At 37.4% G+C, this 22432-nt stretch overlaps 1 protein-coding gene across 1 annotated transcript in view; it reads right to left on the reverse strand.

The window, feature by feature from the left end:
• Positions 1 to 776: 776 nt before the first annotated feature.
• The window catches only part of ITGB1 (integrin subunit beta 1), a 41906-nt gene continuing 20250 nt past the window's right edge, over positions 777 to 22432 (reverse strand). The window contains exons 4-16 of the mRNA XM_031616036.2: positions 22208 to 22430; positions 20102 to 20272; positions 19600 to 19838; positions 18584 to 18739; positions 17401 to 17496; positions 16451 to 16540; positions 15396 to 15536; positions 15072 to 15274; positions 13075 to 13313; positions 11551 to 11773; positions 10073 to 10305; positions 8131 to 8297; positions 777 to 1989 (exon numbers count right to left, since the gene is read on the reverse strand). Of these exons, the coding sequence (XP_031471896.1) occupies positions 1924 to 1989; positions 8131 to 8297; positions 10073 to 10305; positions 11551 to 11773; positions 13075 to 13313; positions 15072 to 15274; positions 15396 to 15536; positions 16451 to 16540; positions 17401 to 17496; positions 18584 to 18739; positions 19600 to 19838; positions 20102 to 20272; positions 22208 to 22430 (2247 nt within the window). The 3' untranslated portion in view covers positions 777 to 1923. The remainder of the gene's footprint in view (positions 1990 to 8130; positions 8298 to 10072; positions 10306 to 11550; positions 11774 to 13074; positions 13314 to 15071; positions 15275 to 15395; positions 15537 to 16450; positions 16541 to 17400; positions 17497 to 18583; positions 18740 to 19599; positions 19839 to 20101; positions 20273 to 22207; positions 22431 to 22432) is intronic.

A 22432-nucleotide genomic window follows, 5' to 3' on the forward strand; every position in this document is an offset into this window, starting at 1 on the left:
CCAATGGCCTCATCCTACTTCCCCTTTCCGGCTAAGCAGAATGAAGTGGGAAATACAGACATGAACGCAGCGTTCATCCCTGCAGTGACTGAGCTCAGACACTTGGTCTATCCAGCCGCTGGCCCTTGCATCTCTACTCTCCTCCATCACCACCATATGAGCACGTGCCGATCCAGCTGTGGGTGCAGTCTGAACTGCTTGAAGACACCAACATAAACACAATCCTGCCAATCAGTGGCCTTACACAACCAGGGCTGCCCAGTAATTGGCTCCTACCTCCAGCTGCTTCTCTAGGGGAGAGGCGCTTCAGCCACCCACATTTCAGGGAACTGGGCTGCTTCTGCCCTCAAACTGAAAACAGTGAAAACAACTTTTAAAACAGAGCCCAGTTCATTACCTTTTCTTTTCTTAAAAACAATGCATTATTTTTCTCATTTGCTGTGTGTCGTGCAACAATATTAGCCAAACAGTCCATTTGGTAGAACAGTCCTAAATTACAGAAATTCTTTAGCACACATGCTGTGGCTTCACATCAGTTGTCATTCCATGTGATAAGCAGATAAGCACTGTGCTGCACCCTGGCCTTCGTGAACTTGGTACATCTAACTTCTTTTACCCAAGATCAGCTTTACCTAACCTCCTCTCAGGTTTGATCTAAAAAACATGCTTCATACTACTACAATTTTTATTATCTCTTGCCCAGTCAGGCAGTTCTCTTTTTTCTTTTTCATTCTAAATGAGATCTAATTCTACAAGATAAAGAGACAGCACGCAAGTATTTTAAGGTACTTTTATTTAATAAATAACTTCAGTAATAGCACTGTAAAAAGTGAACATCTGTTAAAATAAAAAGGCACTTAAAACAAGGATATGACTATAATGTTTGAATGGTCAAAGGCAAATATACATGGCACATGGCAAAAATGTGTGACTTGTCACATGACGAACTATGCAATCTTAGCTACAGGGCAAAGGCAAATTTACAGCTAAGACTGCCCAAAAAGAAAAAAAAATACTTGTGTTGATACAAAAATATTACAAAGAATTGCAACCAAATACGTTAAAAAGATTAGGAGTGTGACAAAGCACCAGACTAAAGAAACATTACACAAGAAAGACACAGTGTGATGTAAGGCCCTTATGTGTTTTGAGGATGTCTTGGTAAAGCACTTCATGATACTGCCCAACCAGGGCTTGAATTTACAAAGAAAAATGAAGCAAGTTACCAGTCAGCAACTTTCTCAGTAATGGCACATGTTTTAAAGCTATTTTTTTCCTTCTTAGAATTCTTTCCAAACCCTCCCATCTTAACCATACCCTGGCAATAAGCAATTATAAAAATTAAAAATAAGCATGCTCACACTTTTTCCACCTTTTACGCTGCTCATTTCCATCTCATTCAACTTACCATCTACTTAATCACAGGTCTAGCAAGCAGAAGCCCAGTAATTCAACAGCTCCATGCTACATGAGTTTCAATATATCTGCAAACTCAAGCCCTGATTTCCCTGTAAAGCTACAAATTGTAATGCTAAATGGCTAGGCACAGCCCTCACGCTGATTGCTTTAACCAGTTCCCTCCCAGTCTTGTCAAAGCACTAGGACACCCTGTAGAAGATCTAGATTCACAGCATGGGAGTGGAAAAGGTCAAAAAGGCACCATGTGACCTTAGCTGACTAGGCTACACAGTCTCAAGTTTTTGTTTTTTTGTCAGACCCCTGGCACTGATTTTTTATTTGCAAAAGAAATTAAAAATAAACATAAAAAAAATTACATATGGTACATTCTCAAAACCTGAACAGGAAAACAAACCTATATGTAATGAATTAGTAAAATCACTGCAGTTTGCCCTAAATCTATCTTACTGTGACTACAAAAATTGCTATGCTGCATACAGTGTTGTGAAGTCATACAAGCAGTGTTCATTTTCCCTCATATTTAGGATTGACCACAGTTGTCACTGCACTCTTGTAAATAGGATTTTCACCCTAGAAAAAGAAAAATATTTGCATTAACATTCAGAGATGCGAAAAAAGCAGTGTTTTTAACAAGAATGAACATTAGTTTAAGAAATTACTCATTAACATTTTGTCTGTACACAAACAGCTTAAGTAAAGCTAGTTTTCCCTCTAGCAACTTAAAGGCATGCTCAGCTAACAAAGCAAAGCGTTAGGCACGATCCTACTCAGTTTGTGTCACAGATTTCTTTTTAAAGCTGCTGAACCTCATACCTTCCTATCTCAGGCTGAGCAGTCAGCTCAAGTCTGGAGCCCAATATGGTTTTTAAAGAACAGAAAGAGAACTGCAAACAATATCAGTTGAAACTATGACTATTCAATGACCACATTCTGCTATAATTAACATTTAAAGAGCTTATTTCATATTATAATTGAATTTTTGGAACAGAGAGGGAAGACCTGTACCATCTTAACAGTACATATTCAATATTCAGTGTTGAACATCAGCAATTGTAATTCTCCTTCTATTCCTGTAGGTCCCCTCCTCTCTCCTGGTATGCACAAAATGCACAGTTAAATCTGAAAGATTGCTCTAGTGATGCAAACATGTTTTATCTTAGTAAGTCTTAGTCCATTTATGGCACATCCTTGCACACCTAGGATGAATAGCTTAAACTGTAAATGAAGAGATGAATCTCATTTGAGGGAAGGGCTATTGCAAGAATTCTGCCAGCACAGCCTAGATCTCCTGTTCTGTGCTCTTATCACAGCTGAGCTTCAAGCTAAATAAATGTTGTTTACCAACATCAAACTCTTCTGTGCATGTACAAATAATTCCTGAGGAAGTTCAGTACAGAGCAGATGTCAGCCTAAGTACAGCTCTGGCCAGAACCATATCTGGTCTTCAGGAGTAGGGGAGTATCTCTCCCTTTGAAGTACCTCTCAACTAAGATGTCTTATTACACCATAATTCAATTCTACTCTATTCAATTACATAGCATTTAAAATATTTCAGGCTAATTTTTTTTTCCTACAGTCAATCAAAGGAAATCCTGCTCCTACCCCTTGCCCCCTACTTCTGAATGTAATTTTTTTTCTTTCATCTTTGATAGTCTGGCTTTTGGTGTGGAACAAACTGTGTCTGGTGGAGACTTATTGCTTTAATAAGGCAGATTTTCAAGTAGATTTTTATTGTTCTACACACAGCACTTGAGATCAGATGGCATAGAGGAGGTGTTCTGTAAAGTGTCAAAATCAAGCGATTAATATTTATACATAAAATGGGTTGCATCATGCCACGAGATGCTGCTCTGAATGATCTTTTCATCTGTAAGGAACTTGAAGCCCCTATAAATCCTTAATCAGTATTTTCTGCTAACTCCTCAAGAGTCAGCATCATTTGGTTTGAGGTGAAGCTGCAACTAGGTGTCCAGTGTAGGCTAAACTCAGTAATGGCAAAAGACTCTTCCATCAGATCCCAGGCAACGCTCTCTTAGTTAAAAACCTATCATCTACTAGTTCAGAAAGAAATGGGGGGTGGAGGGAAAGTATTTATCATGGAAATAGTGTTGCCGCTATCTCAGCCAGATAAATTACCAAGGCAAAATTTCTTGTGCACCCCCCTGCAGAATATTTTTATTCTAAGACTTTGCAGTAATAACATGGAGATGAAACTGGAGGGCCAAAAAGAATCCAACTGTGAGGGATGAGAGCTTTCATCATCATGTTTAAATGCTTGGCAACATTATGTTGACTGTTTTCTAGTTAAGTTTTAACACAGACTTCTCCCACCCCAAAACAGTAAAAAGTATAATGCAGAGAAAATCTGTAAGCTTAATAGTCTGTGTCATATGCAGACCAGAAAATACATGCAGAGCTTTTTAATAGCAAGGCATGGTACAACATTTGTTACACCATGCTTTCAACCTTCAACACTCACATACAGTGAGGTGTAAGTTTGCATTTTTTACTTACAAAAGAGAGATAACTTCAGTCAGTTGTCAGTCCAAAGTTTAGCAGTAAAACTTGGAAATTTACAGGGTGGAGTCGGTATAACTAATCTGAATTTGGAATCAGTTCAAAATGCAGTTTTCAAGATGTGACTGTAAGTCTAATGCTTTTTCAAGAGAAGTAATGATATGAAGTATAAGTGCTCTTTCTTTAGAACAAGGCTGATTTTACAACGAAAGTGAAACGCTGTACCGTCTTCCTGCACACTTGCATTTATGTTTGCAAGAACTCTCAGAAATGCAGTGAAATTTAGGTCACAGAATAAAGCACTTCACAAGGTGTCTCCCCATATCAGCTGAAGTGTCTCAGGTCCCATTACAAATAATGGAGATTCAGTCAAAACTGTTCAGCTCAACCTTACACTCCATCAGCTGAGCAGCTTATGTGGCTCTACTGCCTTTTATCAGAACAAACGTACCCAAATACTTCCATGAAGCAGGCACTGACAGCACTGGCCTTGCCAGCTGAACTCAGGCACTGCTTCTCAGCCCTGGCTTAGAGAGATTGAGCTAGAGCTTTTCATTAGAACTGAGATGGAAGTAGCAAATGAACACCTGCTAGTCTAACACAACCTTCACTCCACCTGGGCCCTCTTGCAGCTAGGACATAGAACAAACTTTCAGAGGTTAGCAGCATTCTGCTCTTTTAACTGGTAACTACAATATGGTACACCAAACTTGCTTAGATAAATGCTACTGCTCTTTAGGTAAACCCATTTCCTTTATGCCAATGCAGAAAATGCATTGATTTAAGCATGCAACATTAGGAATAATGCTTCTGCCATAAGCCCTTACAAATGAAAAACATCATGCACACTTATGCAACAACAACAAGATGGAACAGTAAAAACCAACAAACAATAACTATATACAAAATAGGGTGAAGTACGTTGGAATAAAGATAGAGATATTTACAAAAGTACCTTTATCAGAGAATAAGTGCCATGTTCTTATAACAGTGCACATTTTTAACTGGACTAGGCTGTTCAGAGGTAAACAGTTTAGCCTGTTGAATGAAGATGAGCTTACAACACAGGATTCTTCTCCACGGATTTACTGTTTCAACAGTCCCCTGGAGTACCTACCTTACTAATGGGTTAAAGTCCTAAATCATTCTAAGGAACTGCTGCCCAGAATACTTAAACTCACCCAAATACAGTGCTCAAGAGCTGGTTCTTACTATTTTCAGCTCTCATAAATATTTTTACTTGTTTTAGTCCCCATTTTACTATAATTCATAATGATGTTCTACAATATGACTGTTGTTCATTATTTTACAGTAACATAAGACAGGTACCTGTCAATCTGTAAATACAGCAATTGAATCTGTAAATACAGCTTGAGGGGCAATGCAGACGGCATCACCCTGTGACTGGTGGGAGAAAACCACTAGCATACAATTAAAAAATACTCTTAATGGCAATTTTAGACCCTCAGAAAATCTCTGTTATTGGGAAAAGGAGGATTTTCTCCTTTTTCTTCCTAAGGCCAACATACTGCACCAATGCTTTCCTGGTGCTTGACAAAACATAAAATGCATGCCTCTCTATCTCCAAAGTTCAGCCACTTCTATGAATACAAGCAAAGATAAAATCGTACTTGAAGACCCCCACTCTGTTATGTTCCTTTTAATCTTCACAGTGAGTGAAACAAAAAGGCAGAATTCAATCTTTCCATGAACAAAGGAGTGAGGGGAAAGCTTTTAGCAATAAGTAAATTTTAAGAAGAAATGGCAGCATTGAGGATATCATATCCTGGGAGAGTCACAGAGCAGAGAATGAGACCAAAGAATGGAAGTTACATACCACATGGTTTGTTACATGCGTGTTCTGCACACAACAGAAAATACACAACTCAGTGAACAGCACAAAAGATGGTAATGGAGACTCAAACAGATGGATTCCATGAAATGTTAGGAAGGAGCAACAACTCAATTTCCTCTCCAAAAAAGTGCAGAGAAGGAAAAATGGAAAGAAGGTGAACGTGGTTGGTGTGGCAAGCATAACAAACATTTTTTACCACCAATTTGGGATACACTGAGAAGTGAAATGATTGTAAAGAGAAAAGGAAAGTACATTTAGCAGGCTAGAACTCAGAATGCTAGGCAAAGTATTTGGAAATGTTGTCACAGTGAGCACAAGTAAGAACTCAAATACTTTCTATTCCTATTTTCTCTCCTCATTTTCTCTTTACAAAATCTTAAATGCAACGCTGAGAAAGGGAGATAGCAGAAAGAATGAAATTACAGAGATAGCTCCTTCTTTTCCACTGGCTCCTGAAGCCTTTGATATTTAAAGGGATGCACTGCCTTCCCTACCTGATCAGATTCTACTTCCTCCCTTTATTCCATATTTCTTATCCCTCAACATTCATTTGACATCCATTCCCTCACTATCATCATTCATCTCCTTCACCAGCAACTGGGCGTCTCAGGGAAGGAGGAGACCCCCTAAAGGGCTCAGGAGAGTGCAAGAGCAAAGTCCGTGTAGGTTATCTGTCACTTCTGGTTTACCATCTTGGTGTTTGGGGTGCTGCTGTTTCTTGTTGGGGACGAAGAGAACTGAAGTTAGCAGTTCCAAACAGAAATTAGGGGTTCTCACAAAGTTTAATAGGACTCAGAAACTGAGGCAAAATACATTCAGAGGGGACAAGAACATTTTCTGCTCTTGTGTGAATGTTCTTTTCAAAGGAGGGCCCTAAGCTGACTGAGCTACAAGGGCTGATACTACCAGTTCTAACAGAAATAGGAATTGAAAGAATTAGGTGCATATTTAATTACCAAAGCAGCAAAGAATATGCATTTGACACTCCAAATATGGGATAGTTCTACGTTGATAAGCCAAAGCAGTTGGCCTCACCCTGTGAGGCTACTCTGAATGTTTCTAGGCTTATTCTAATTAAAAAAAAACCCCAAAAACCAAAAAAAAAACAACAGTAGTATTGACAAGCTGGGATATCTCAAGAACATCTAAACTAGGTTTGAAAACATACCAGCTTCAAGCAAACTCACTGCTGATTTGAGGGAGTAGAAGATAAATCCTTCCCTGAATTTCTGTTTTTCTTCACAATCCAGAGAGCTTTGTAAATCCTATCTACTATTTTGTTGTATACCCACATATTTATCCACAATGAAAATAAATCCATAATGAAAATAAATAACTTGTAGAATAGTTTTGTAAGCCAGTACTGGTGGTATTAGTAAGTAAGCAATCCTTCTGTCAAAACAAGTTAGATTTTCAAATTGCATTCTTTAAAACCCCAGAACCAAAGCAGCAGTAGATAAACTGTGCAAGACTCAAATTGTGATTAACTGACTGTGACACACAGTGAGTTTGAAGTGACATGCAAAGGAAACAAAAGGAAGAAAATGAAAGAAGATACAAACTGAGACTTAGAGACCAGCTTTACGTCCATAGTTTGGGTTCTTGAAATTGTTAATAGGACTCTTGTATATTGGGTTTTCTTGCTGAAGTAAAAGAAATGGTCAATTTCAAATAATTCAACAGGAAAAAAAAAGTAACATTCTCAAGTATCACCCAAAAAATCATGCTATATAAACGTAAAGAAAAGTGTTAGTAACATTTTTTCCAGTGTAGAACTAATTCATTTTCTTAAATAAAAAGATTTCCTAAGAGATTTTTAAAAAATTCTTCTCATCCAGTGTACACGGGAATTAGCAGATGCCTACATTTTCCCAGAGCAGAAACCCAAAAGCATGCCTAAGCCTACGGACCAAAGGCTTACATTTCTGACATTTTTTTTGTTGTCAAGAGGTTGAGAAGATTTCAACAAACCAGTAGCAACCATTGTTTTGTTAACGAAATCTCTTGCTGAACTATTCTGTCACCATCACATTTTCTCTCTGAAATTTTATTCCAACTGAAGTTACTACTCACTTTTCTAAGTCAAGATGTACTTCTTGAAGAGATCTTATTTATTTTTATTAATAACAAATTACACTTGTTTCTAGTCAGCTTAAAATAAGGATACTTCTGTATTCCTGCCCTATGGAAAAAAAAATCGGAAACAAAAAAGGAGGAATTGGGAGAAATTCCTGTCCTACGGAGAAACAAATCTGAAACACGAAGGGCATTTGACAAAAGAAATCTATTCCTCACCAACTACCATAGCTGTCATAGAGATAAAAGCCTCCCCAGCTTACCGTATCCCACTTGGCATTCATCTTCTCCTTTTCAAATTTAGCAAATTCTCTTCTGTCATGAATGATCATTAGTAGTTTCCAAATCAATAACAATGCAAGTCCAATGAGAACAATTCCAGCAACCACGCCAGCTACAATGGGTATGATGTCAGGGCCACTAGGGCATTCTAGGGCACAAAAACAAGAGAAACATGACTTTACAAAATGGTACAGGTAATGACTGTTCAGATGCTTTTAAAAATGTTCATTTTGTACTTAAGTCATTATTTCAAATATCTGAGAAACGCTAATGCTACTTTCATGTCAAATTACAGAAGTTTGGAATAGCACATCTTTGGAACGTTCCAGATATCTGTCCTTCTATTTTTTTGTTTAATCTTAGCAATAGAATAATCATTATTTTGATGATGAAATCAACACACTGGTAACCTCTTAAGCTATCCATTTAGAGAACTTGGATAAAATAACTAGTAATTGTATTTAAACATGCAGGAGCTCTAAATCAAAGATGGTGCTAGAGGGACAAATGTCTAGTTTGTCAGTCAACAGCCTCTATAGAGAGCATTATAAGGAAATGGTGTTCCTCATTTTTTATCTCAGATTAGATCCATTACTTATTTCTACATATTTAGCAATTAACACTTCTATGGGACAATGTTTTTAGGATATTTTCTCATCTTAGGAATTGGTCTCTGCCAAGCGTAAAAAAAAAAATAAAATCTTTGGATAAAAATATTGCACATCTTCAAAATAAATAAATGTTTGAAAGTAATAACACAATTGAAAAACGCATAAACTAATGGGGAAAAATAACCTTGAAATTAACTGAGTTAAAGAAAAATTCTCAATAGTCACAAACTGATGGAGGGCTTCTGTAGAGTTCAAGGCACGGACTGAAGGTATCACAAGCAAAGAGAATTCCTGTTACTCCTGTGTCTATATGAACAGTGATTCCACACAAACTGTGGACTCCTAATCTTGGTAGATGCTGCTGTAGGGGTGAGAAGCGGGAAGAGATAGGGCAGGGATTCTTTGGGAATGAGTAAGGAGTGAACATCTGCTCCACCAAACCTAGCTCTGCCAGACAGAGCTTGCTCCTCTCATGCCCGTATCATACAAAATCCTCTTGCAGAATACAAACTCTGCACAAGGCTTGGTTCCACTCTTATCTAAGGCAACATAAATTTATATGGGAAGAAAAGGACAGGTTGGGTTGAAAAACCCAGGTGGGTTGACTTGTCCAAAGAGAATATGGTGATTAAGATCTTCCTCTCAATACTTTAGAAAACATTTCTAAAGAATTTTAAATATTCTTAATTGGAAGTGCTATTTAACTCAGGAAGAATTTAACAACTGATGGATTTTAAGAGATGATCATTCAAGTCATCAGATCCCCAAAATTCCTTGACGAGTTCTAAGCATATCAACATACAAACAAGGCTTATATTTTGTGTAAGGCTTATAAAAATCTGAGTGGTTTTTTTTTCCCCCTTTGGGTTTAAGACTGGTTTCCATTTGTTAAAAATAAAAAATGACAACAAAAATCCACATGCACTACTACTTCTATTCTGCAGTATAAGCTCAGTCAAAAAACAGAAAGCAAAATTCAGATACATACAAGTCACTGCAGGAGAAGTAATACAAGCCCAAAGGTACCAAACATGAAACACATGAAAAACAAACTTGCATCTCTGATTCAAAAAACAGACACACATAAAACCAAACTTGTTTCTGTCAGCCCAAAGCTTAGAAAAAACAGGTCTAGAGAGACTTCGATTTTTTAAATGCCACTTTGGTTCTGGATATCCACAACTCTCACGCAAGGAACAGATACTGTTTCTGAATGCAACTCAGGCAAAACAACCAGAGCTACTTCATAGTACACAACATCTGTGAGAATTAAGGTGAAGGAAGGAAGAGAAGGCAACATTAGGTTTCATACCTGGTGTCTCTACCACGTGGACATTGGCTTCACCAATTGAATTGACAGAGTATGTGAAGTAGAACCAGCAGTCATCAACGTCCTTTTCTTTGCAGTGAGACAGTGGATCGGGCTGGCCAGGCTGTGGCAATTTGTCTCGACTTTCTACCCGTGTCATGTTAAAATGCATGCATTCCTGAGAACATGTTTCCTTTTTTTCTCCCTTCTCGAAAGCTCTGCACTGAACACAGTCCCTGTGGAAATACATGATCAGAAACAATGCTTTCTCATATGTTCACAAAAACTTTTTAGCATTTAATGTAAAGAAATGTAAAGGAGGAAGAGAAAAAAACAACGTGAACATAAGAGCCAAAAAAAAAACAAACAAAAAAACATGACTTTTTTACCAGTCAGAACACTGATGTACCTTTAGATTAACAAAGACCCGCTTTAGCAAATTCCTGTTTAACCAAATGACTCACAAGCTTCAAGGAAAGGGAAGGGAAAAAACCAACCAACCCAAAAGAACTAAATGCCTAAAAGGAATCATATCTACAACTTTTTCAACGTTTCCACCAGGAAAATGAATATCTTTAGACAAGATAGGGTAGGAACAGAAGGTTTACAATAAAACACTATCTGAGATACTGGGCTAAAAAGGACAAACTGGGTGAGGAGTTTTATGGTAAGTTATCACTCTGAATACTTCACTGAAAAAAAGCAGACTGATCAGGATTTTTGCAGCAGCTGAGAGAATCCTTAATACCAGGAATCAGCATAGCCACCAATCATAAATTTATTTCAAAAGTTTGTACGCAGAAAATCCTTCACTTCCAAAAACCTGGATTTCCTAAGACAGGGATGCAAATTTCATTGGCCCTCACACATTAAGGTTTAGTTTTTTCCTGTAAAGAATAATTAATAATAATGTCTATTCGATAATAACAGCACGATGGCATTCTTTCAATGTTTTTTTTTTTTTTTAACATCTTAAAATAAAACAGAAGTCTTAAAAAAGTGCTCAGCTGAAATTTTAACTCTTCCGGAAACAGCAGTATACTTGTGTTTATTTCTGCTATGTGAATTTCAAAAGGCCAAGATGATGGGACTTCACAGCCTGTTGCATTAGGCCTACGCTTTCTTCAGCCCCACAGAATTTTGGCTGTTGGTAATCATACATAAAGCTGTAACCTGTCCAAGTCAATCAAATCAATCTGAATGGATAAAACTGATTTAACAACACACACAATTCAGTGCGTAGCACAAAAACAGCAGGGAAAGAATTTAAGACATAAATAGTCTATTTGGGATCAATCAAAATTCTGTTTATTTTGTATTTCTTGATCCTCATCCAACAACTTCCATTATCTAAAGGGATTACATGATATTCCTACATTTCAGGATAGAGCACCGTATCAAGAGTCTCATTTCAAAATTCAGCATAAGTATGTATCACAGAACCAAACAAACATATGGGATTTGGCTTTCTAGTTACTTACTTGTGCTCTGCACAGACACCAAGGCAAGTCTGACACATCTCACATGTGGTGCCTTGGAATTTGGGATCTGTACAATTACAAGTACCACATTCACAAGTTCCCCTTCCATTGCAAATCTGTCCGTTTGCTGCCATGCATGGAGTGGTATCCAAAGAACAGTCACAAGCACTGCCAGTGAAGTTGGGGAAACACTCACACACTCTGCATTTGCAGATACCATTTCCTGTGCATTGAAAAGATATTTCAGTGAAATATAGTCAAACATTAAACACAGTCATGACAGTAAGAAACAAATGTTTGCCACTTTAGGATAGACACAGGGAAAAGAGAACCCCAGTGGGCAAAAAAGGGAAGACACTAATAAAGCAAAAGAGCTACAGATTTAATTCCTTGAAAGAAACTCTACTTACTGAGGTTTCTCTCCTTTTCCCGATTTCCTACATTTGGATTTCCTTTCATAAATAAAATAACTGATCACTACCGTCTCTGAACCTATCTTTACATAAATTTATAAAGTAAGATCTAAAAAGATCTTGGACTTCATATCACAGAAAAATGAAAGACCTTAGCTCCCTAAAAACTCATTCAACTGCTGCAACTTGCATCCCCAACAGGGCAGTTTGTATGGAAAGATCTACGGCTACATCTCTCCATCTCCACAGGAAATAAAGTGCTTAGGTCATTGCTCATCTGTCACCACATATCATCTTAGGACAACACCACCATCGCTCCTATCCTCTGGACAACTGATGAGCAACAGGCGTACTCTGAAAGAACCAGGCAGACTAGGTATTCTCTTAATTCTGTTAAAGCTTAGTGGCTTCTTTGTTTTATTTCTGGATCAGAGTCAAGACTGAAGTAGTAGTTATATACCCACTGAACACTTCCACATATAAAGGAGCCTAAGGAAGTTAAAAGGCAAAAATATGTGCATCAACATTAAATTAGGCAGTAGGTGCTAAAGGATTTTCTAAATTGCTTTTGATCCCAGAATTAACTGCCATTTAGAATCTTGTTTCAAGCACTTAAGGTGTCTCCCTGGGTCTTGCACATTCTGAGCTTCACTCACCTCTAGAATAGCCTCAAGACAGCATCTCACTGGTATCTTGTCAAGCACCAATTCAAACACTAAGCTGTAAGTGAGGTCATTATCTCTTTTTATTGACACAGTGGTTAAACTGAGCCAGTACAACTTTATAATGTCAGGACAGTTGTCTCAGCATTCTTTACTATAATATCTGAGCATAATTCTGTAATAAACAGCAGAAGCCAAATTCATTTTACATCCTTCTTGGAGCTGTGATTTAAGGAAGATGAAATGTGTATAAACACATTCTCTGCTCATGACTGCAAAGGGCTGTTTTATTAACAGCTGTTTTCAACCACTGAAAGTCTGCGTGTTACCTCTGTTATCACGTAGCTATGTATTTTTAAGGTAAGTGCAACTACTTTACAGGCTACAGTTGACAGATTTGTAAGCTATTGATCACTTTTCTTACAGAGAAGTCTGAAGTAATTTCTCACCTCCACAAATCAAACCGTTTGATCGATCGCAGTTGAAGTTATCACATTCACAATATTTGCCAGAATACACTTCGTTGGTGTTTTCTCTTTTCTTGCATACGCACTGTCCACAAATGCACTCTCCATTGTTGCTGCATATTTCTGTACTGTTCTCCCTTCTGCAGTAAGCATCCATATCCTCACTATTTACTTCATCTGTACTACATTCACAAAGTCTTCCAATACGTCCTTCATTACATCTGCAAGGTAAGAACATGACTGAAAATGTGAAAATCCACCTCTCTTGGCAAATAAAACAGCTCTTGAAGCTGCTGGATTTAGCTGGATGAAAATGATCTTATATTGATAACTTTTTCCAGATGAGAAGAAGTGTTACCACCCCTAGCTAGATTGCTACATAACCACTATTAATCTGGTGTGACAGAACAATAACTACTTTTAAGTGACAATAACTGCTCGATGTAGCTGCTGTCAAATTTCAGTGAAAGAAATCTCCCAAGAATAGCAATTAGGCAGGGGAGCAGCTGATCTTCAGAGCTGCTGAGCACCAGCAAATTCAACTGGGACCTTTGGGATTCAGCATGCTCACTGTCAAGGCTAAAACACTGATGAACAAATGGAGGTTATTCTTGTTCAGCTATTGACAAGCTACTGTCAACAAGACAATCAGAGATAATGCTTCCATCACAAAATTGCTGCTGTTGCAAATGAAAAATGCTGTTCTTACCTGGAGATTTTACCCTTGCAACAAACCACAGCGACATCAGTAACAGTGATACTAAGTTTAATAACTCTTTCTATGGACAAGGATGGAAGAAGCTGCTTCCATTATTTAAAGGGAACATAAAAAATAACTGCAAAATTAAGCAGTTTATCTATTGTATATAGATCTGATGTAGCTTATTCCTCAGCTTACTTAATATTAAGGTATTAGTCATAACTCAGTCTTTCAAGCTCAGTAAGCTACTGTCATCAGCCTCACCAGGAAGACTGTCCTATACTCGAAGTCCCATAAGCTAGAAGTCAATAACGTATCCATTGTTTTTAATAAATAGTCACAAGGTTTTAAGAACAAGATTTATAACGTTTTTATATTTTTATTTATTTATAGATGCAGTTTACTGAGCAGGAACCATCCCATACAGCTCCCTGAAGTCCTGGGTCCTGTTTTCCTAGGGAAGTACTTAATTGCATTCAGCTCTTTACCATTCATGTCTCAAGCGTTTCCAACAAGAAATGCTTTTCATTTTTGCTGTCTTCAGAAAAAATGGCTTAAACCCTGACTTACTAAGTTGATATTTAACTACTCTCCTGCTGGGATTTAACTCCAGAAAATCCAGTATAATGGGAAAAAATGGAAGTTACAAAAGCATAATTATACAAATGATTAGATCTATGCCTAAAGATTTACAATGCAATTGAAAGAAATATTATAAGGCCCCCAAAAGTTACAAAGAAAGCAAGAAAAAGAGAGCAAGGAGGGGATAAGTCATCCAAAATAAAAGGCTGCTCTTTTTACTTTTCCCTTCTTTGAAGCAACTGGTGCCAATCTGGGTAGGAGCTCCTATCACAAACTAGAAAGCCTCTGAACTTGAAATCAGTAGACTTTACATTAGAAAGATAAAATTAAATCAGTATGAATATTTGCAAAAATATCACAAAGTAATCATTAATTTTCTCTGCCATAAACACAAACTTTAAAATTAAATGTGGGAAATAAAATAAAGCATTAAGGCCTATATCCTTTAAGGGATTAAATCAAGGCCAAATTCTAATTCTGACTTGTACAACAATATCAATCAAATAGTATGACTTTCAGCACAGATTATTTGCAGAGATGAGGTATGTCAAAATGCTCTACAGGAAATAGAACCATAACAATAATAATTCTTCTTCCACTCAAAAACTATTAAACTCAAATCATCTTCAATTAAGCAAACAAAGCTATAGTTCATATTTCCCTTTTGCAAAGATAAATAAGCTGTCTGTTTATCTACCTGCATGCTCCACATTCAAACGTCCCATTTCCATCATGGCAGGCGGGGCTATTCGGTTCTCCTTCGCTTTGACACAGACAATCACAGATGAACTGCAGATTGATTTCCACTTCTTCAGTGAATCCCAGTGGTTTAATTTTAATTGTTTCATTTTGTCCTTTCTTTGGACATTCATTTGCTGTTACATTAATCTCAAACCTAACCTGCAAACAAAAATAAATGAAGTCTCACTTTATTAAAAGGAACTTCGTACAAAATAAAGAAAACACCAAGCATTAGAGATTTTAAGTGAAATTTGAGAGTAGCACATGCATTGTTGGTTACCTCATCTCCTATTGAAATGTTGGAACATTTTCTTCCGTCTTCCTGTGTGTCGTTCACTCCATTCTTGCAGTATGACTTGTAACTGATTGTCACTCCTTTTGGTAGCTTACTGTTTTCCAGGATCACCTCTGAAGAAAGGGACTAAACCAGTAGTTATTAGCTAACTCAGAATGGAGTTGCAAAAGCATTTTGATGGAAAAATCCAGGACAGTCTGAGCAAGGTAGCATTCTGACCCTCCTACTGATGCAGAGCCATCTATACACTGGGAAGTGCAGGACATGTGGGAAAATGAGCAGAAAAGGCTTTGGGACTCGATCCCAGCTCTGATGTGTGTTGTGTTCAGTGGCTCTTATGGGGAACATGAGCTGTCTCTGGCTCTGAACACAACAGAATCCAAGCACGATGCCCCCCCTCAGGTGTACTGTAGGCAGAAGGAAATGCTATGGACTCTGCCTGTGCCCAGCAGAGAGGGACACTCTTGGGGCTGGGCAGTGCTGGGGTGCCCAGAAAGCCCAGCTTAGGGCTGCCCATGGCCATGCCAGGTAACCCCTTATCACACCTCAGCCCTGCTACATGTGGGCATTGGGAGACATTTGTTTGTGCTGTGTGTTCTGAAGAGGGAATGGTGCTTCTTGGTACAGCACAGCTATGAGGAAAATATTCTGGGTCCAAATGTAGGAGCCACCGGTGTTGATGAAAACATTTTTCTTGGTGTCAAGAGAGTGCAAAGTGGGCCTCTGCTTTTTCATATAGAAGAAAGGCAGGTAAAAATCTGAAGGCTCTGAAGAAACAGGTTTGTCTCTTTTTTTTTGAAGGGAAAAAAATGATGACAACTTCTTTTCTTTCTATTTTTGTTTTAAGTAACTTTAACAGTGAATCTCTGTAGCCTTCTAATCTCCATTGCCAGTGTCTGAATGCCTGATGTGGTTTTATATTTATCTTTCACAATACTAATCTCCTGTTTTGTAGAAAAATTTAAAATCCACCTTGGAAAAATTTGTAACAACTTAGAAACAAGGAAAACAAATACCATGCAAACAAGATTTGAACTTACATTGTATGCATCAATGATCAACTGAATGACATTGCTGGAATTGGAAGACAACGTTCCCACTGCTGATTTTGGTATCAGGTTTTTCAGTTCCTGTAAATATTTATGGAAGTAAAAGGAAAATTACAGCCTTGCTAAGAATCCAAGTATAAACTGCACTGTAGATGTGTGTGTGGTGGCAGTGCATTACTTCAAAAAATAAGGCTGAAGTGTTGTCAGATTTTTGAGATCATACCAAGCACGCTGGAATAAACAAATATTCACCTTTCTCTTCTGCACTTTGGCAATTAAGGCATTCATGTTACTTGTAACAGAATAAAATAAAGATGTTCTCTTGCAAAAATTAGCCACAGATGTCCATGATTTTAAAAAAGAAGCACAACAGTTGTTAAGGTAGGTATACAATTTATGATTTCCAGAAGAAAAAAAACAAACCTTAAAATTTGAAAGGAGGAAAAAAAATGCATCTCCTTCACACAGTCATTTCCTATTTCATAATCACACGCAGCAGTTCAGTTAATTTTAACATGAGGAATATAAACAGATCACAAAGAACAAAACATGTTCCTTCATAAGTGGCTACACTTTCCTAAGCTATTTTGCTGTAAAAACATTCATAAAAAGTAGCATTACAAATACGTTCTCCACCTCCTTTTACTTATTAAGAAAGTCAAGGAGGATTCTCTTCCTAAGAAGTACAAGATCCATTTTCTCCTCGGAAATTATGTACACACACAGCATCACTTTGAACAAGTGGGGAGAAGGGGAAAAGCTTAATAATAAAAGCATAAATAACCAAATACTGGCTCTGTGATCATTTCCATCTGTACTTCTTCTAATTTCGTATCAAGCAACTGGAATAAATTCAGTCCAGATCTAAGCCAGCCTCTTAGCTGTCAGTCTCTTCAGGGAAAAGAAGTTCAGAGACCAGAAAATGCATTATATATCCTTACCTTATAAACTGCCTGAAACTCTTCAGTAACAGCAAAAATTGTCTGAATATTGTTCTCACTAAGCTTCTGTACCAGATGAGCAATAGAGGGATAATCCTGTTTAAATTAAATAAATACATAAAGCAAATCAAAGTTATGATACTCAGGTAGAAAATAATTGTTAATATTTTGATGTTATAAATACAAAAGAATTTTAGAAGCATTCATAAGACTTCATTCCAGCTTATCTTATAGCTCCAAATCAAAGCCACCCCTGCAAACCAATATCCATTGAAAAGATTGTATATATGCCGATTTTGGAAGGTCAACAGAAATGCTGTCATATTCCTTGACACTGAAATCCTCCAATTTCTGATTTCAATATTCTCACAGTTACCTTCAACATTTTTCCACACATTTGTGAAGAGGTATCTGACTTAATACCATTAAAACCAGTTCTGCTACTGTTCCAGAATAAGTTTTAAGTTGTCACTGGAGAAACGTTCTCTTAAATTTAGGAACACATGAATGTGCAAACTTGGTAAAGCTTACTGTGTTTACTCTATTCAGTAAATGTTTTTCTTTTCATCTTTCCTCTACTCCACCTCTCAATAAACCAGAGTGGCTAACCTACTTACCATAAATTTGGTATGGTAAGATTTCAAATAGTCTTAGGATTCTACAGAATTTCAATTAGCAATTAATGCAAAATTATGAGCAGCGAACTCAATCAGCAAGAGCTCAGGCTCAAATGACTCAAAATGCCTAACAGACTTAAAAATGAAATGGAATGAAATAAAAAGCCAACCCTCATGAACAGAGACAGCTGAATCTATCATTTGGGTCCTAAAGTAAAATAAGCTAAGTATGATGCTATATGTAACTGGGCAGTAGTAGAAATACTTCTAAGCACAAATAATAGAGAAAGGATGAAATAACAGGATAGAGCCAGCACCACAGTTTGCCAGTGGACGAGCAGAGTTATTAAGCACCACAAATGAAAGTTGACATTTCCAGAAGTTTTCCAACTACAACAACATTAACTCTTGCAGTTTTGCTTTTCTCATGTCATTTGATTTAACAGAGAGGCAAAAGGGTAAATTCCAAAAGATGTAGCATTCAGAATTGATTTTTTATTATTATTATTTTTTTGAGTTAAGCACCAGAAAATATTGATTTCCCTAAAGACAAAGTAAAGACTTACATAATAGTGGCTCATTGTGTACATATTGTTTTCCAGGTGACATTTCCCATCATTTGGTAAGACAATTCCACCAAGTTTACCATCCCCTGCAAAGTGAAATCCAGCATCCGTGGAGAACACCAATAACCTTGTAACATTTCTCCATCCAATCTGGTCCTTAGGAAGAAAAACAACAACCAGTTCAGGTATTTTGTACAACTCTTTTTTAGCAATATGGACCAACATTGAAGAGTTAAGTGCATAATAAAAATAGAGAGTGCACGATAAACGTAGGAGAAGCCACACAATGAAGGCATCATATTTAATTGTGTGCTCTAAAATATTTGCTGTAGGATTTTCACCAAAGGTAATGAACATTCCATCTGCTCTTTTAAAACAAGACTCTGGATTGCTTCATGAAGCCCTGACACCTTACACTCATCAACAGCATAACAGTACAGTAACAAAGAGTAAACTCAGATATCATTTTTGGGGAGTTGGTATTGCATAGGAACATAGAACTGTCTGTCAGATCAGAAACATGAAAGACAGCAGTGATCTGGATAAGAACTCCAAAACCATACAACAGTCTTGTTTTGACCTACTTCTGTCTAAGAAGCTGGTAGGAATTACCATTCATCAGGCTACTCTGAAACCTAAGCTAGAAGCAGCATATAACACTGTAATAATTGGAGCATAATTGCCAATTCACAACTCCATACACTTGTGAGCAGAATTTGACTTTTCTTTTACAGAAACCTCTAAAAACACCAATTTTGGAATGCATTGATCTTCTGTGAACACAACCTGGGACCATGTTCTTCACACGTAGTGAATGGATGAAACCAGCACGTCTACACAACACAAGTCAATGTGTTCATGCGGTCTGCCTAGCATACCTTACATTGCTAGCAAAAGTGGGACAAACTGAAACATCAGGCCAGCTACCATGAACACTAAGCTGTATTATTGTTATATTTCATCTAACTGAGCAACAATTAGAACATTTCACTTTAAAAAAACCAATACACGCTTACCCCACAAACAGCAACTTGCATTATTGCATCAAATCCACCTTCAGGAGAATCCAGATTCCCAGAAATGTGCTGTTTACCTACAAGCTCATTGAACTTATTTCCTTCACTAGTAAGACTAAGCACATTTTTATAGCTAAATGGACTCGTACAGTTCTGGTCACCTGTACAAGGATTTCTGAGTTTAGCTGGTGTTGTACTTATATATGGCATCACAGTTTTCTCCACAAAAGAGCCAAATCCTAAGAAAAAAAAATGAGAAAAACTCTGTGAGCTGAAGAATGTAGCTTTCTTATTTACAGAATGCAAACTCATTATAGATGATCTGACATTAGGAATGCTCCTCATAGTTGTTTACATTCTACTTTCTCCACCACGTATTTCCATATTGCTTAATAGATTCTATTCAGTCACAATACTGCTAGTTTAAAAAAAAATTCCTCTCCATATGTAATTGTGTGAAGAACATCAGGAAGGAAACATTTTAATAACAAATCTTTCTTACCGATTCGAAAATCTGAGGTTATCTTTTCCATCTCACGCATTAGAGCTGTTCCAAGGCTTTTCACATTCTCTAAGTCATCTTTCATAGAATAGGAGAGGTCCATAAGATAATAAAGGTCAATGGGGTAATCTTCAGCTCTCTTAAACTTTAATGAAAATGTTTGCGGTTCCCCTGTTTCACAGATTAAACAACAAACAGAAGCCATTATAAATTCCACAATAAGCACACTGGCAGGAAAAATGCCTTTTAAAGTCAAGTCTTACAGATATTGATGGAGGTTTTGAACTAATTAATGGTGATCTTTTTTTCTTCTGTTAATTGATATGATTAACATGAAATTACAATGAAAAAAATTCACAGAGCATTTCTTTCAGATGCCCAACACCACACATCTAAGGCATTTTATCTCCCCACAGAAGATACTAGCCTGACAAAAATTGTGTCTTTCTTACTTACTGCAATTTTAAATCTTGATGCTTGCAATAATTTTAACAAGGTTCCTGTAAGATCTAATAACACAAATTTTTCCATATCTATTTGCATTCAAGATGACTGCAGGAATTCTAAGAGTCTAGTTTAGGAATAACTATGTTAAAATAGGTTTATAAAACAACAGTTCTGGGTAGAATATTTAAAGGCACTCTGCATCAAGTATAGACTGAGAATGTAGAAATAGCAGTGAGAGTTTGTTATTGTCTGTTGCGATTGGAAGCCCAGGCCCTGATCTTTGCCAACAGAAGCACATGTCCTGCTCTGATGTTGGAGGACAGCACAGAATTGCCCTCAAGTTAAATGGAAGACAATTCTCTTGCCTATTGTATATGAAATAAGGAATGGAATTAAAAGTCTTTTTTTCTACCCCATCCTTCAGTCACTAATAGGGATTCTGCTGCTGATTAAGTCTGCTCAACAGTTAGCAAATATTTGCTTAATATTAGGAAAATAGGATGGGTAAAGGAGATGAATACATGGGTCTGGCAGCTATGCAGCGTGTTTTGTTAAAAAAACAAACAAACCAACAAACAGAACAAAACAAAAAATTTAGAGTTTCCTTAGCTACTGCTTAAAAGTGCCTGCACAGAAAACAAACATCCCCTGTGTATGCACACAGTCTCTAATCAGAGAACTTGTGACCAAGAGAAGTGCCTGTAAACTGAGCTTTTGGGTCATTAGGTTTCAGTTGCCCAGGTCCCTCATGTGTCTGCTGAACATTGTGTCAACAGGGTGATGATTATTTAGCCTCTTGAAGCTGAAAGGGTAACTAGTACTAAACACCAAAACTGCAAGAGGACTTCTGCTCCTTCCTTTTCTCTCCTTCTCATCATGCTAAGCTGTCTCAGATCACCTTGCATTTATTACGGCAGCCCCCTACAAGCAGTGATCCCCATACATAAGCTCTTCTTCCAGGTAAATGCAAGGTATTTTTTAGACATCTTTACAGCACCTAGGAACTCTCCTTAAGAAAGTCTCCACTATGTTCAAGCACTGTGTGAACTACAGGACTTGTTTCCTGCTATCCATTTGAATAAAATCTTTATGGGTTTGAAATGGTACATAACAGCTCTGTTTTTATTAATTCAGTTCTGTGTCCACTTCTTTAGCTTCTGGAACCTATTTTATACAGCGAACTGAAAATCTCGCTGCGTACTGCAAAACCAGTCAGCTCAGACACGCAGACTTTGAACAACTGGAATAACTCAAGCAATAGGATATGTTCTCCTAGTCTCTCTAGGCTTTTGCACACTCCTCCACATCCATTCCAAGAAGTAGCACTGCAGAAAATCAACTGCATATTACTGAAAACAAAAGAATCTAATCTTTTCGATACATCTAATGAACTAAGCAGACATATTTACGATCTGTATCGGTTTTCTCAGAAGATACATTGGGAACAAGACATAAAAAACTACCTTATCTTTTATAAAAATCTGTCAGTATTTAAAGTACCTCAACTCCTGGGGTTAACCTGAATAGTCCTGCTATTACTCATATAATCTGAACAATGATCATTTCTGAAACAGAATGACTGTACATTCAATACACAAATGCAGTTGTGGTGGTGGTGGCAGAAAAATCATCTAAAAACTAGAACGAAACCGTCCTTACCGACTCTTAGTTGCAGTACTAATTTCTGTGGCTGGATCTGTGTAATGGCCTCTGGTTTCAGCTTCTCTGCAGCACCTATCTTACGATTTGTTACTTCTCTATCTTCAAGCACCCGTTTGCTACCTCTGGGATTTTCTATATCTTGCTCAGGACAGCCTTTACTCTTCAGTGCTGCCAAGTCATCGCATCGGGCAGATGTTGGTTCTCCTTCTTGCAGAAAGTCCT

The sequence above is a fragment of the Phasianus colchicus genome, chromosome 6 (assembly GCF_987193195.1).
Source record: "Phasianus colchicus chromosome 6, bPhaCol1.hap1.1, whole genome shotgun sequence".
Lineage (NCBI taxonomy): Eukaryota > Metazoa > Chordata > Aves > Galliformes > Phasianidae > Phasianus > Phasianus colchicus.